Raw genomic sequence first — 16,798 nt, 5'->3', positions numbered from 1 at the left:
GAAGTCAATAACAAACCTAGTTTGAAATTTGAATTAATGTGTGGGTAAATTGCTCTATCTTACAAAAATTTACTTATTCTGAATAGCAATTAGCATTTAGCTGAGGAACAATTAGCCTAAATGGCATCCAAAAAGCCTATACCTGGAAATAAACAGAATTCGATATTTAATTACATTAAGAAAAATGATGGTAATTCAAGGGATGAAACAAAGTGGGTATATTTATTTATTATTGTCTATATTTGAAATATACTATTTATTAAGTCTCATTATTAATTAATCCTTTCAGCAAAAACAAAGATCAAAATACAGAAAAGAAATCAAAGTTTGTGTGGAAATCAAGATCTTCATCCACAAGTAATTGTGAGCTCCTTTTTTTAGTATCATATAATTACATATCAAAACACAAACCAAATAACATTAAAATTCACTATGTGTTTGAAAATGTTTTTTTTTATTTTCAGTCACTCCGCCATTAAAAAAAACAATTGGAGATGATATTAAGGTAAACTAATTTCACAAGAACGATAATTTGTTGCATTATATCTTTATGCCTTGACAGAATTTACAATATAACACAATATGGCTATTACAATAAAACAGTGGACACCCTAATTGTCCCCAGCACCTGTCTTATCTGGCGCCCCCTGTAATTTGACAATCACAATATAAATTTTATATACATATTAAAGTATGATTTATTCTTATGCAGCTGAACTTCCTATAACATTTTATCATTGAAGGTGTCATTTGTTTAACTTATAATTTCAGAATATAAATAGAGATCCACAAGCAAAACCTGATTATATTTCATCACCTCAATTGAATAATATAAAAACTAATATCAATGTTGAGAATCATAGTGGTGATATGTTTGATGCAATGGATGTGGTACGTAATCTCTCCATAATAATTAATAAAAAACATGTAAATTTGGTTTTGTTGGTACATTGAGAAGATCTAGTCTTATTAATTACCATGACCCTGTACTCTACTCAATTAAGAATATAATTAATGAATTCCTGTAAGATATTTCATTGTACAATTGACTCTCAAAAGCCACTTACTTTATAATGTACATAATAGATACATGGCATATGGTCTCTACACACGGGCCTCCGGCCGTAACCATAAGACAATCTCACCAGCATTGTTTCCATTAGTAATATATTAACTTGCCACACATGGTTGATGCTGGTGGTCACCATATGGTCCTACAACCCACATCCTGTAGTGGCCTTTGGGCCCGACACCTGTGTCCCATGTTCACCACACAGGATATATATAGATCCTTACAAAGGATGTTATATCCAATCTGACTACCAATTAATTATTACGATTATCAACTTGCATAATTTTAATTTAAATAATTCTTCCAATGGCATCAAAGACTAATTTTGTTATACATTGTTATACCTGATTTTATGGCTTTTTTAATCCTATCCTACTAAAATTATAAATGCGAAAGTTTGTAAGGATGTGTGTGTGTTTGTTACTCTTTCACGCAAAAAATACTGAACCAATTGCAATGAAATTTGGTACATAGACAGCTGGACAACTGGAATAACATATAGGCAACATTTTATGACTTACGCGGGTTAAACCGCGGGGCGCAGGTAGTTTCTTCATTGATTGATGAGGCTGTAAAAAGATAGTTATTTAGTCATAAAAGTTGTCTACAAAGCATTTTAAAAGTAGTCTTAACTATAGACTACTCTTAGGCATAGACTAAGAGACAATAATAAAATCCATTTTCTAGGACGATATTCCAAGTGAATTTAAAGAAGACAATAAATCAGCAGAATTAAGCAAATCAATTAGGATAAGTGCTACACCATCTCCACAAAAAGCAGAAACAGAAGTAAAAGTTAAAGAGAAATTATTAAAAACTCCACAAAAATTAAGTCCCAAGATAGACAAAGATCCATTAAAGAATTTGAAATTAGATAGTTCTTTATCAGAATTCTTATCAAGTATAGCACAGCATCCAGCATTAAATAAGGAAAAGGTAAAGGAAATTTTATTGATGACAATTTATTCATTTGCTTTTTAAACTTCATTCATTTGCTGTAACTGTTCTCTAGACTTTAAAATTTTTACGTTTACATACAAAGATAATTGCATTGAATCAAAATGTAATAATTATATTACTTACCCAATTAATTCCAAAATATTGTTCTTTTAAAGCAGAAAAAAGTTTTCACACATGATGATATAGACAAATGTAAGACAATGTACATTGAAATATTAGAAAAAATCAGTGACGCATTTAATAGAATACCAAATTGTATCAAAGAAAAGTTTCCAGGTTATGACAGTAAAACATATGCAAAAATGAATTACCTCAAATCAAAATTAAAATCTGTTTTACAACATAAACCTAATGATACATTGCAATCGTCCTCAGAAACAATAAATACTAGTTGTGAAGCTAATGGTAGGGAGAGCCCATCTATATTACAAAGTGATGCCAATGATCTTGACGATTTTGAAGTATCTAGTCAATTAAGAGCTAAAATATTAGAAAACAAAGGTGCTGTAAATATCCTTGAAACATCTACACCAGATATGCATAGTTTTAATAAAAACCCACCAACAAAGACAATATATTCCGATCTTATAGCTAAGAAAACTTTATCCTTTGATGCTTTTTCACCTTGCAATGATTCTGCTAAAAGCATTAATTCTAGCGTTAATTCTGTTGACAATTTAAACACGTCAGACAATCCTAAAACTAAAGGCAAATTTGTTTTTAAAAGACCCTCAATGGCTACAGATAATTCAAACAAAAATGCATCAGACAAGGATGTGCCTTCAAGTACTTTTGAAAGACTTAAACTTGCATCAGAGAAGTTGTTGCCATATCAACCAGAAGAAGCGCCTAAATGTTCTCCTATAGCAAATAGTTCGATTGCATTTCAACCACCTCAGTTAAGCAAGAGTGCTTTGATGAATTATGCTAAGCCGTGTACTGTAGTTTCGCCTATTGTTAAAGACAGTTCAAATGATACTGAATACGAGGAGACAGATGATTATGAGGTTCCATTAGACATAGATGAGGTGGCAGATATAATGCCTGAAGATTCTAGAACGAGTGTGATAAATATAAGTGATTCAATTCCAAGCTCCAGTAATGTAGTTGATGATGATGGGTGGCCAGAATATAGGCCGGAAGACTTTGAAGATGTTATGGAAGTTCCGAAAGATACTAATGAAGTAACAAAGGAAGAAATTAATTTAATGGACGAGACAATAGCTGATGTACCTAAATACGAAGGAATGGGCGATTTTCATGCTGGCACACAAAATGATGGCATTACTGGTATGATATTAATAAGGAATTAATGGATTCCTAATTCAATCTAATGTGGTAACTACATGATTTTTGCTTTTAGGTGAATTTGATGGTTTAAATTATCCACATTCTGATCTAATGATGGAAATGTTCAGGGAAAAATTTGGATTAAAATCTTTTCGACCCAACCAATTGCAAGTGATCAATGCTACACTGTTAGGTCACGATTGTTTCGTGCTTATGCCTACTGGCGGAGGTAAGTGAACTTGTAAAATATAAGGTTAAACAAATTTTGATGAAAATTTGTGTTTGTTTTATTCTCATATGTCTTTCACCTTTTAGGCAAATCATTATGCTATCAATTGCCGGCAATTTTGACTCCTGGTGTGACAATAGTAATTTCTCCATTGAAGTCACTTATTCTTGATCAAGTGAACAAATTGTTGTCTTTAGATGTGAGTAAAATTGTATATTTCATAGATTAATTAAATTTTCTTGGACAACCGATTTCAGATAAGTGTGCTTAAATCAGTAATGTTGGGTTATTAAATTCAGTAACTTTTAACATACAATTATGAAAGAATTTTTGATTTCGAGATGATGTTTTATGAGTCCGATCACCCAGGCGAAAGTTCTGAAGTAAACAAAAAAACTATAGAATTCATAACCTTTTTTGAAGTCGGTAGATAATAAACAATGGTTTTTTTTCAGATCCCAGCAGCTCACTTATCAGGCGACATATCGTTGGCGGATGTGGAGGAAATATACCACAAGCTGTCCATGAGGGAGCCTCCTATCAAGCTGTTATACGTGACTCCAGAGAAGGTCAGCAGTTCTCCAAAGTTTCAAAGCATGCTGGATATGCTGTATTCGAGGGGGAAGATTGCCAGGTGAGAGGGTTTTTCGCCTTTAACTGTATGTTAGAAATCACCTTTTTTTTAACAACGATCAGCAATATTTTATTGATGATTTTTCAGACCTAAAGTTAAGTAAATTTGAAGGAGTGGGTACAGAGCTAAATTAAGCTAATTTATATAATATGTATGTATCCAAATATTTAGGAATGGTATTTGAATTTTCTCTTTCAGCCGTGATCTTGTTGTTTTATTGATTAAACCATGCACTTAATAGTTTATGTTATGATCTTTGAACAGAGCATAGACTAATGGTCTGATTGCCATTCATAATTAGTTATTAAAAGCCTTCGAAAATCAATGCTGTACTTTATTCAGTTTTAATTAACTTTACCAGTACAATCTGCACAAAGATCGGTTGTTTTATTACCATCTCGCTTTTATTGAGTTCCGTACCTAACTAAAATTTCGCTTTCCTTTCGTCTGTCTGTCTGTCTGTCTCTCTGTTTATTCGTCCACGTACTAAAACTTTGCTGTACATATGTCCGTCTGTTTGTCTTTCACCAGACTGTATTTCATGTACCTTGATAGTTAGACAGTTGATATTTTCAGAGGTGATGTATTTCTGTTGCCACTTTAAATAAATAATGAAGAAATCGAGGTAAAAACAACAATTTTTTGTACGTACTATGGCTTATTTGTTCGGAACCCTTAGAGTGCCAGTCGGACTCGCACTTTATTGATTTTTTCACATTAGCTGAACGCACTCTACTTTTGTCCTGTTTGTCTTTAAAAGGTTTGTAATAGACGAGGCACATTGCGTATCGCAGTGGGGCCACGATTTCCGGCCGGACTACAAGCGGCTGTTCATCTTACGAGAACGGTTTCCGCAGACTGGTGTCATGGCGCTCACCGCTACGGCCACTCCGAGAGTGAGGATGGATATTTTGCATCAGCTGAAGGTTTGACTAACCAACTTTTTATTTGATAAAATTATACCCGAATAGAAGAAGAGTTGAAGATTGCATTTGGTCCGATTTGCGAATTACGATATTAAAAAGAAAGTCCTCAAGTAATTATTATATGTTTTTTCCTAGGTAACAAACTGTAAATGGTTTCTAAGCAGTTTCAACCGTCCCAACCTTTCCTACAGGATACTGGAGAAGAAGCCCAAAAGTGTTAACCAGGAAATTGCCAAGATAATAAGAGAAAAGTTTTTTAGGTGAGTAAGATTAATTATTATATAGTCAATAGTAAAAATATTCTAAAACAAATACATTTCTTTTAATTCTATTAAATTTTTCATTTCATTGTGCTTTGTATAGTTTTTTAAACTAAAAAATTAAGTTACTGCCTGATATTCATATATTTACCGTATATATTTCCACCAACAATTTCACACAAAAAACAGGAAGTGTTGTGTGTTGCGAAATGTCCTTTTCAATATCTCTGTTCCAAACTTCATATATTTTTATTGGTTTAGGCGTGAAAGCACACCCAGGCTTACTTTTCCATTTGTCCTCTAAGTAAGATGATTCCGTCATTACTCCTTACTCATGAATCTGTACTAAAATTATAAAGAGGAAGAATTTATATTTTTGTTTGTTTGTTTGTAATGGATAAATTAAAAAACTACTGATTTAAAAAATTCTTTCACCATTAGAAAGTTGCAGCTTTACTGAGTGACATAGGCTATATATGTACCACGAGCAAAACCGGTGCTTGGATCTAACATACGAGCTTTTGAAGACTTTCCAATTTCCAGAGACTCGGGCATCGTATACTGCCTATCTCGCAAGGAGTGTGAGAGCTTAACAGTAGATTTGCGCAAAGTGGGCATACAGGCGGCCGCCTACCACGCCGGTCTTGCTGATAAGAAACGGGAGGCTGTGCAAGCTGGATGGGTCGCTGATAAGTTTAAAGTGGTATGTTTCTGAGTTATGTCCTAAATTATTTTTTCTAAATGGTTGTTCCCAGAAAAAAAATCGGAAGTTGTAGTATAGTTAGAGTGCAGTGTGCGTAGTAACTCTAGTGTATAAAATGTTCTCACTTGCTTTTAAAATAATATATTTGTATTATTCTTTCGGATTTTATCTAAAAAACATTAATCCTTTCAATACTACTATATTCATAGCGGGCATCTGAGCTGGTGATTCGCCTGATTGTAAGCGATCACCATCGCCCATGAACATTGGAACAGAGGTAGTGCCTCTGCGAATGTGCTGCCCGTCTTTTAGGGGTTAGGGATAAGGAAAGGATTGACGACTGGAAAAAAGAATGGACCTCCGGCTCTCCCACACATCGTACGAAACACAAAAGCATGCTATTATATCACGCCACTTTTCTGTGGAGTTGTGGTAGATCCCCGGTGCGAGCTGGCCCAATTCGTGTCGAAGCATGCTCGACTCCCACTTTTATAATGGTTCGGTTACGTGACCTCTCTGCGCCGCGCAGATCTGCGCGACCATCGCGTTCGGCATGGGCGTGGACAAGGCGGACGTGCGCTACGTGATCCACCACAGCCTGCCCAAGTCGGTGGAGGGCTACTACCAGGAGGCGGGCCGCGCCGGCCGCGACGGCGAGCCGGCGCACTGCCTGCTCTACTACTGCTACGGGGACGTCGTGCGCTACCGCCGGCTGCTCGAACGTGAGTCGCTGCTCTCTGTTCATTTATTGCGTGTTTTATGTGATAACATTTGTTTTAAAGGGTTTCACGTAACCGACGACAGGCATATGAATATAAATTATAAGGAATCGCCAAATGTGTTGTCAATAGTTAAATTCGAGGATGGTTCGTCCGAGGCAGAACTCGTTAAGGCGTAAGGAAAGTTCTTGTAGAGAGTAAAAACGTATTACGGGTGATACCGCGGCGGACAACTAGTAATTGAATAAAATAGAGCGTCCGATTATTTGAAGATTTTGATAACCATGCCAGAGAACAGATAAAATGTGTCAGAAATGAAATTTGGAATATACGTCTTTAAAAAACGTCAATTACAATTCGGAACATAATATTAAGAACATAACGGTATATTTTCCATTGCTTCTGAACGTTATTCTCTTGTCCTCCAACCGGCAGTGGAGCGCAACACGACGGCGGAGGCGCGGCGCGTGCACGTGGAGAACCTGCTGCGCATGGTGGAGGTGTGCGAGAGCGTGTCGGAGTGCCGCCGCGCGCAGGTGCTGGCCTACCTCGGCGAGCGGTACGCGCGCGCGCGCTGCCGCGCCGCCGCCGCCACCGCCTGCGACAACTGCCTCAATGACAACCAGTACAAGGTCCGCTCTCGCTTGCCGCGCTCTGCGTTCCACACGAATGCACATACACGCACACACACACGCACGCACACTCAACACGCACCCACATATACATACACGCACGCACGCATACACGCATCCAAAAGTAATAAACGAGCTCGTAACGTAGCTCGGCAACCGAATCAAGAAATTCCGCCACGAAATTAAGCCTAACCCCCCTCCCCACTCCGGCGCGGTGCTGGCTATGCAATAGCTTTACCGCGGCGGTCCCGAGTGCCACACGTATTATTATTGTTGTTTCGCATCTAGCCGGTTGACGTGACGGAGGAGTGCAAAGCCATAGTGCGCGCCATCCGCTCGGCGGAGAGGAGCAGCTTCACGCTGCTGCACGTGGCGGACGCGCTGCGCGGCTCCACCCAGCAGCGCCTCGCCGCGCTCAGGGATTCCCCGATACATGGCAAGTGAGTTCAGAGAGCTAACCTTTGTGTTTTACAGTTCATAGAGTTTGAGGTAGTGAAGTGTGTGTTAGGTGTGTGGGCTATGTGTGTGTATGGTGTGATACATGGGGGGAGGAGATAATATATAACATGCATATAATATCAATGAATTAATAAAGTCATTTTCAAATTAATAAATTTAATGTAAACATAGTATGTAATGCACATGCGATAGCGTCTCTATATTACGCTACTACCCGTACGTGATAAATTAAAAAAAAAATTGGCATCCACCTTGATGTGGCATTCGCAAATTTTGATTATTGCTACACCCAAGGGGATGAAAGTTTATTATACCTGCCGACCTGTAAGCATCAGTCAATTAGAATACAACATAATGATAACCCTCTAGGTGCAAGGGGTGGGCGCGCGGCGACCCGCAGCGGCTGCTGCGGCAGCTGGTGGTGCGCGGCGTGCTGCGCGAGCGGCTCGCGCTCACCAACGACATCGCCAGCGCCTACGTCGCGCTCGGCCCGCACGTCGACAAGTGAGACCACCGCTTTTGGTTTTATTTTTTTTTCTCTTTTTTTTTCCTTTTTTTCTTTTTTTTTCTTTTTTTTTCTTTTTTTTTTTAGTCGGGTATGGAGCTGGTGGGTCGCCTGATGGTAAGTGCTACTACGGCACATTAACATTTGGAGCGGCGTAGGGTCGACTCCCACATGCAAAAATGTGTATTGTAATTGTGTTGTATGTGGAAGTCGAGTACGCATCGATGCGTATTGGGCCAGCTCGCACCGGAGAAGTGCTACACCCCCATAGAGACCAGCGTTAAATGCTAGCGTGCTGCTGCTGTGTTTCGTTCGGTGAGTGGGGAAGCCGGAGGATCACATCCTTTTCCTTACCCTTCCCAATCCTTGCCTTTATTGTTCTCGTCAATGCAATCAAAGCATGCTCAACTCCCACACTCAATCTGTTTATACGTACAATCTATTTTTATTATCTATATTTTTATTCCACTCAAATGGTTCAATAAAACATTTTATTAATATATATTTTTAACATTCCAGGCTTATGTCAGGCAACATTCGCGTAGTGTTCCCTATGAAAGTGGAGAACAAAGCGAGTCTCGTGACGGCTGCGCCTGCGCAAAGCAACACCGACTCCACTGTGTCTGCGCTCATTAAGAGGATCGAGGAACGGTGCTATGCTGATTTGGTGGAAGCTTGCAGGTATAGAATAAATGAATGAATGAATGAATGAATAAGCACTGTATTAAAATTACCTTACTATAAGTAAATTACGTGTAACGTTGTTGGTCCGCGATGGACTCCAAAACTTCTCAACCGATTTTAATGAAATTTCCACACCATGTGCAGATTGATTCAACTTAAAAGACAGGATAGTTATATTATTTCAGTTACGATAAATGACTGTCCGGGCGGAGCCGGGGCGTGCAGCTAGTAAACAGTATATTTTAGATATAGATATAGTAAATAGTATATTTTGTTTTTCAGAGTGATGTTGTATTGGGATGAGTTAAAAATAAATAATGATTTTTTTCTCTCTCTCAATCTCCATTTACAGAGCTTTATCGAGAAACGATTATGTCGCTCGAGTACAAACACACATCTATGCATGTTCTAATGAATATACAAAATTACAAAGTTGACAGATCCGAGGAGATACTTATTGTATATAGATTAATCAGGGACTTTGTTTCCTCCGAATGAGGATTAGATAAAATAATGTTAACGTCAGCAAAATTTTTTGATATATTATTACACTTGGATAATCGGTAGGCTGAGGGAACAACGGGATTACGGGAACATTCCATCAAGACGTGCATTAGGTCCTCTGGACCTGACTGATCACAGTTCGGTGATAGGACTTTCTTCATGAGGTACCCAAATTTTTTTTGATGGGATGTGCCGGGTACGCAGCCTCATAATCAAAACTATATCCTATCTACAAAACCTGTGATCCTCAAAACACGGAATTTTTAATTTTATACCATATCCCTTTTTCTTTCGAACGCAAATCATAATATTCCTTCCATAGGTTAAAGCAGTAGTCTTTAATTAAACAGATGCAGGTCGAATAATGGGGTAATAAATTAAAATGTACTCCATCCGAAATAGCCTGTTTAGCCAATATGTCTACGCTACTACGCTAACTACCTCAATTGTAGTATTATTTATATTAAGAGACATTTGTTGTCTATTGATTCCTCTTTTAAAAATACAAAGTTTGGTCTTAGTTGGAGATATATCTAATCTTATTCACTAACTATTTTGTGTATTTTATTTAAAGCTAATTGCAATTCTCTAGATACAAAATCTGCATTTATTCCTGAAATATATAAAACATAGTCGTCAGCATACTGAGAAATCACAACATTAGAAATTTGCTTGCAAACATGGAGAGTTGCTATATTAAATAATTGGGGGGACAATGGATCTCCTAGGGCTAAACCTCTTCCTGTACATCGGGATAATGTGGTATTATTGCTTTTTTATATTAAGATTTCTCTCATTCAAAAACGTCCATAAATATTTGTAAAATTTTTGAGCCAGCACCTAGCTGATCCAGAATTAAAAGAAGTGCTTTGATGTCAACGCTGTTATAAACATTCTCAATGTCAATAAAACATACACCGGTTAATAAGTTCTTTGAAAATGTCATGGCAAGATTTAGGTTTTCTAAAGCCCGTAGTCTCGTCATGAAATAGATGTTTACCTTCAACTAACTATTCAACTTTAACCTATTGCTCAACATAGAATGCAAAATTTTCGTAATGCAGGACATAAGAGAAATTGATCTTAACCCCGAAATTGAGGAGAGATTGCGACCGACTTTCGGGATAGGAATAACGCTAATAATAAATAAATTAAAAAAGCAGTGGTGGCTCAGTGGTGAGAACCTCGGACTTCAAAATCGATAAGTCGGGGTTCGAGACCGGGCGAGCGTGCAGGAAATAAATTGATTTTTCAATTTATCTGCACATGTGAATAACACCACCACTGCTTAAAACGGTGAAGGAAAACATCGTGAGGAAACCGGCATGTCCAAGAATCAAAAGTTCGACGACATGTGACATCTGCCAACCCGCACTTGGCCAGCGTGGTGGATTATGGCCTGAACCCTCATAGGAGGCCTGTGTCCCAGCAGTGGGAACATATATGGGCTAATGACGAAAAGTACTTGTTAAAACTTAGGACAATAGGGTTATAAGTTCAATTCAGGGGAAATGTTACCATTGTATTCTTTTTTTTTTAACTTTGACTTTCCTATTTACCGTAATATTATAATCTATGGAAAAATTGTAAAATGGCTTTCGACGGAACATCTCTTGCGTGCTGATTATTTCATGAAAAAAATGCTTTAAATAAACAAGCAAGTTCAAGTACCACACCCCCACAGAAGACCGGCGTGAAATAATAGCTTGCTATTGTGTTTCGTACGGTGAGTGGGGGAGCCGGAGGCCCATATCCTTTTCCTTACCCTTCCCAGTCCTTTCCTTTATTCCTCTCATCAATCCTTTCCTAATCCCTTCCCAATTAAAGTCGGCAATCCATTTGTAGAGGCGAAAGGTCTGCAATTGACCTGACGCCTCTCCAAATGTTCATGGGCGGTGGTAGCGCTTACCATCAGGCGACCCACCAGCTCCATTGCCGACTATGACATAAAAAAAAAAAAAAAAAAAAAAAAAAAAGCAAAGCAGCTCATATATGTGACCAGGGGCGCTGCCCCCGCAACAATGATACGAAGCCCCCAAATTAAGGGGGCCCCTAACGTATGCAACATGAAAGTTCCATTTTCACATTAAAAAAAAGTGTTTATTATATTTGAATTGTCCAACTAGTTTATTGCTTTTGATTGGCCTAAACGATACCAATAATAATAAACTGAAAAAAAAATGGTCAAAACAGTTTATCGACTTATTTTTAAGTGTTTTTTTTTTATTTAATAAGTAATATTTCGAATGAGTACTTTTTGGCTTTCACATGGAGCCTGGAGGCACATAATTTTGTGTCACTCAATAAGCTTTACAAGCGCCAACAGTCCATCTAACGTCCATCCGTCGGCAGAGAGATGGCGGCGGCGCGCGGCGCGTCGCTGTCGGCGGTGCTGCCGCAGGCCGCGCTGAAGGCGCTGGCGACGCGCCTGCCCGAGAGCGCCGCCGACGCGCTCGCGCTGCCGCACATCACGCGCGCCAACTACGATAAGTACGGCGAAGGCCTGCTCAAGATCACCGCGGCCTACGCCGTGGAGAAGATGGGTGAGATTCTACTGCTTCTACTACTACTACTACTGCTGCTACTACTATTACTACTTCTACTACTACTACAACTACTACTACTATTACTACTACTACTACTACTATTGCTGAAGATATGCAAATTATCCAAGTAATTTTGTGTTTTACCTTTTTACATTGTTACGTTCTTTGTAAAGCATATTTTTTTTACCCGCTTTTTCCATTCATTTTAGCTATCCAATCCTTGTATCTCCTATAATCTTCAACTCAGCATTATATCAAATAAACGAAACTCTTCCAGGTCTACTGATGCAGTACCAAGATGAATTAGAAGAGGAGAAGAAGAAGGAAGACCAGGAATTTCAGGGCGGCTCGGAGTCAGACACGGACTGGAGCGGGTTGGCGCGGAGTGCCGAGTGTAGCACCTCCTCGCAGAGGGGGAGGAAAACGTATAGGGGAGGGGTCAGGAAGAGGTAAACAACTGAATTAAAAGTAATTGGACGTAAAATATGACACATGAAAAGTAACATTACTATTTTAATAATGTGATATAGCATGCGAAAAAATATACATATTATTAAAAGATATTCTTTACATCTATAAAGATAAAGCAGGGGAGTACTCCAACTGCCTTCTCTTTAGAAGGAAGTATAAGAACTCGGAAGCCTGTTTGTCTTTATTCTTATGTAAAAAAAACTAAATTTTACACCTGCGTTGTTTTCACATTATAATAACAAAGTTTTCTTGCGAAATTCCCAGATACAAGCGCAAGAAGACTCCCTCGTCAGCTAAGAAGAAGGCTTACCGGGGAGCCTTCACAGCGAGAGGCAGGTCCACCGCCGCCCGAGGCGCGGCTAAAAGTGGTGAGACTCTACTTGGTGATACTCTTAACTTGTCGTACAACTGTACCAATTTATAATGGTGCTATAGTTTGCTATTGGGCTTTTTAATGGGATACTCAGTAACTTGTGGTACATTTTTTTATATAAAGAAGGTAAAAATATAATTATACCGTAAAATTGCTTTCTTGCGTAGTAAAATAAATCATTGGCAATGGAAATTATCCATTATTTCGAAACCTTTGTTTATTAATAAAAAGTAGCCCTTTCTTCAGGGTTCAGAGTACCTTGAGTTTGTATCGAAATGCCTTGAACTCTGCACAATATTAAGAAATGTTTTGTTATTCCTTGAAAGTTATTAAATGTATCAAGCAGACAGTAAGGATATATTAGCAATAAATCACCTCTCTTCCATAATGTATGTATGTCTACTCCTATTCATCATCATCATCAGTCCATATATATGTTCCCACTGCTGGGACACAGGCCTCCCATGAGTGCTCAGGCCTTAATCCACCACGCTGGCCAAGTGCAGGTTGGCAGATGTCACATGTCGTCGAACTATTTTTTTTATTCTCAGACATACCAGATTCCTCACGAATTTTTCTATCACCGTTTCGTGCGGTGGTGATGTTATCCAATTCCTATCCTTATCTTATATTAATACATTGACATGATTCTCTAATGACTTGGGCGTCAATAAATTACGTGAGATGTTTAAGGGGGGGTCGAGTCAAGTCTCATCTAATCTCACGTTTGAGAGAGGGCAAATATCACTTATTAATCAAATATCAAATGTTTTTTTTTTCGGATTGAAACAAAAAATATGCCATTATAGTCCATTATCCAAACAGATAATTAAAAAAAAACTTCTGACGCAATTTATGGACGCTCCCTAAGCATATATAAAATCTTTACATGTCGATTTATAAGAAATATTTTCTCGATAGGAGCGTCGGCAGGAACTAAACTAGGCACGATGCCCATACCGCGCGCCAACACCGCTTCGAACCCGCGCCCCGGGGTTTTCAATCCCTCCAAATTTAAACTATAACCTTTGCACAATTGTTTCTTTTAATCTTAACTGTCATGTGAATCAAATGTTTTTATTTATATATAGAATAAGTAGGACATTAAAATTTCTGATAAAATTTATTCAATATTGTAGCGCTGTTTATTTTTAAAAGCTGAGAGCAAAACTGTGATGTTTCGATTATTATTTCTTTTTTAACCTTATGTATTTTTTGTTTTGTAAATATTAGTATGATGTTCAGTGTTGTTAATTAATAATAAATGGCAAATATAAGAATTATTAAACAATAATAATTAATAACTGAAATGTTCGATTTAAATAAATGTTTTTTAAAGTAATTGTTTTATTTCTGGAAGGAAGTAACGGACTGGGAAGGGTGAAGAAAAGGAAAGCGCTCCCCGTCTCCACCACTCACTGTACGAAACGCAATAGCATGTATTTAACCGGCAGATTTTGTTAATTCAAAATCGTACTTAGGTCAGGTTACATTAAAGAAATCCTACGTATACTCTGCTAAAAATTAAGTTGATTCTATCATTAAAACGCGGTTTTCAGTTTTTTTAACTACATATATGTATTTATTATTAACCCAATATAGTTTCTATAAGGCAGATCCGCTGCTTTACAAAGCATGTCAATTAATTATTTAATAATCTCAAATATAAAATGTTACCACACATTGCGTACATAACAATATAAATGTTACATTTTAGTTAATACAGCTGTACAAATAATTATATTTTTTCATGACTACGCTATTAACTATTAAGTATTAACATTTAAACAACAGTTTGATCGACATGTATGATAATTTTCATGGCTTCTCCACTCTTTGCTAACTCGAATGCTTCCTGTGTCTTCTGTAACGGATAATGGTGGGTGATGAACGATTTGAGATCTAATCTACCGCTGGATACTGCGGCTAATGCTGATGGATATCTGGAAGAGTTCGAAAATTAGAATTTTTTGATTCAAAACGTGAATTTATTTAAATTGACAACGGTTATCTGTGGTTTGGTTACGTAGTATCTATTTATTAATCTGTGCTTTGGGTTCCGCTGTGCTGTTGCGCGTGTACATAATCTATCAAAATATGGTATACTAATAAAACTGAGATTACTCAGGTACCGACTATATTTCTTAAACAAACTGTATTAAGACGAAATGATATTTGCTCGCTGTCATTATAATTTTTTTTTTGGGATTCGTGAAAGTAACGAAAACATAAACACATCCTTTCATTTTTAAAACAAGTATGGAGCTTTTCACATTTAGATTAATTAGATAATTAGAATAAATACTCACGAGTTCAGAAGACGATACGCGCCGATGATATTAACTTCCCGCAACAGTGCCCCAGACAGAGGCACTTGTACCATTTCTTCACCTATACCAACTACAAGCACCGTTCCACCTGTGCGTGTTACCTACAAAATATGCCTTCGATTTTACTCCTTAGTTATAATCTTAAATGCCTTTAATAGAAAAGTTAAAATTATTTTAAGTTAACTTTGACAAGTAGGTACTTAGCTCACTTTCAGTGATTTTTAATTCCTGATGAAGGAGTTGTATCCGTTATTTTTATTAGTAAATATACTACTAATTTTTTTCTTTAAAGTCCATTGAAAAGTAATTAGCTACTTTAAAATATGACATGTTATTATCTGAAGATTGACTTTAAACATTGCTGACTTCAATTATTCCGGAATTTAAAAATTAATCACAGTTACTGAACGTACCATTAAAGCTACTCTTTGCGCAGAAGCAAATCCACACGCATCTATGCTTAGATTCGGATTTGTCCCCATTATTTCCAAGATCTTGTCAACAACTTCTTGATCCGATAGATCTTTGACCATAAGTGTGTAATCGACACCTAATTGGCGAGCTGTTTCTAATCGAGATTCCACCACGTCTAAAAAATCGAAAATTATTAATATCCATTATCTTGCGGTTAACCAATCTATCTCAATCTATCGTTGTTTAACTTCTATTTAGAGGGTAACACAACTCTGACTAGTAATAAGCCGCATGTATAATGAGCCTTATTACGAGTATAAAAATTGAACACTGAATAAATCATCTGACACTATGATTCCAATCTTATAGCCATGTAATAAACGGTTGAAAAACGTCTAGTTAAATAATTAAGCGTTAGAGTTTGAGTGTCAATAATAGGTACCAGTCATCAAAATCTTAGCAGCCCCCATAGCTTTGGCGGTCATAGCGCACAGGACTCCAATGGGTCCGGCACCGAATATCACAATGTTGGCGCCAAGCTTGACGCCCGCGCGGCTGCACGCGTGGATTGCGATCGCTAGCGGCTGCACTGCCGCTGCCTCTTCCATACTCACGTTATCCGGTATTCTGTCGAATGATATATTCTAGTGGTAACTAATTATGTATATTCTTAAGTAAAATAGTGTAAGAATGGATAAAAAAAAGTTAAGGTGGACAAAAAGTTTGTTGCATTGTAACTGGTTAGCTATTTCATTCAACATAAAGATATAGAACCCTCTGTTGAGAAGAAGAAGTAAATATGTAGAAGATTATGACAGGAATAAAAAAAATTAATACCTTTAAGCACGTATTAAATAGTGTGAAGTAGTAACACGTCATGATAAAACAGTTATTTTAATATCATGTAAAGATAGTATACTGAGATTCTATAATACAAAATAGTCCCCAAAGTTTATAAGTTTTTGGATACAAAAAAACATAATTTGACATATACATATTTAAATAATAAGATATAGCGCGAAGCGGTGCGGCAACCTCGCGCGCCGGTCGGGAACGAAAACCCCCCGCGAGGTACCGAGAGGGTTGT

At 37.5% G+C, this 16,798-nt stretch overlaps 2 protein-coding genes across 3 annotated transcripts in view; one reads left to right on the top strand and one right to left on the bottom strand.

Moving 5' to 3' along the window:
• Nucleotides 1–15: 15 nt before the first annotated feature.
• LOC119839704 (Bloom syndrome protein homolog) lies at nucleotides 16–14,096 on the top strand. 2 transcript variants are annotated; one of them, XM_038366124.1, is made up of 21 exons: nucleotides 16–212; nucleotides 290–363; nucleotides 465–505; nucleotides 772–891; nucleotides 1,760–2,008; nucleotides 2,191–3,322; nucleotides 3,396–3,551; nucleotides 3,638–3,750; nucleotides 4,007–4,185; nucleotides 4,946–5,111; nucleotides 5,247–5,371; nucleotides 5,915–6,074; nucleotides 6,604–6,796; nucleotides 7,229–7,425; nucleotides 7,714–7,865; nucleotides 8,254–8,388; nucleotides 8,909–9,070; nucleotides 11,930–12,120; nucleotides 12,401–12,572; nucleotides 12,859–12,962; nucleotides 13,889–14,096. In XM_038366124.1, the coding sequence occupies exons 1-21, from the start codon at nucleotides 121–123 to the stop codon at nucleotides 13,990–13,992; spliced, it is 4,017 nt and encodes a 1,338-aa protein (XP_038222052.1). In that variant the 5' UTR covers nucleotides 16–120; the 3' UTR covers nucleotides 13,993–14,096. The 2 variants fall into 2 exon arrangements, with proteins under 2 accessions (XP_038222052.1, XP_038222051.1); XM_038366123.1 differs by having other exon boundaries at nucleotides 2,188–3,322.
• Nucleotides 14,097–14,726: 630 nt separating this feature from the next.
• LOC119839759 (sorbitol dehydrogenase-like) overlaps nucleotides 14,727–16,798 on the bottom strand; it is a 6,468-nt gene continuing 4,396 nt past the window's right edge. The window contains exons 5-8 of the mRNA XM_038366199.1: nucleotides 16,154–16,338; nucleotides 15,711–15,886; nucleotides 15,277–15,398; nucleotides 14,727–14,910 (exon numbers count right to left, since the gene is read on the bottom strand). Coding sequence (XP_038222127.1) covers nucleotides 14,751–14,910; nucleotides 15,277–15,398; nucleotides 15,711–15,886; nucleotides 16,154–16,338 — 643 coding nt within the window. The 3' untranslated portion in view covers nucleotides 14,727–14,750. The remainder of the gene's footprint in view (nucleotides 14,911–15,276; nucleotides 15,399–15,710; nucleotides 15,887–16,153; nucleotides 16,339–16,798) is intronic.

The sequence above is a fragment of the Zerene cesonia genome, chromosome 4 (assembly GCF_012273895.1).
Source record: "Zerene cesonia ecotype Mississippi chromosome 4, Zerene_cesonia_1.1, whole genome shotgun sequence".
NCBI classification, from domain to species: Eukaryota; Metazoa; Arthropoda; class Insecta; order Lepidoptera; family Pieridae; genus Zerene; species Zerene cesonia.
The sequence above is the reverse complement of the archived record's forward strand: the minus strand, read 5'-3'. Positions and strand labels throughout refer to the sequence as shown.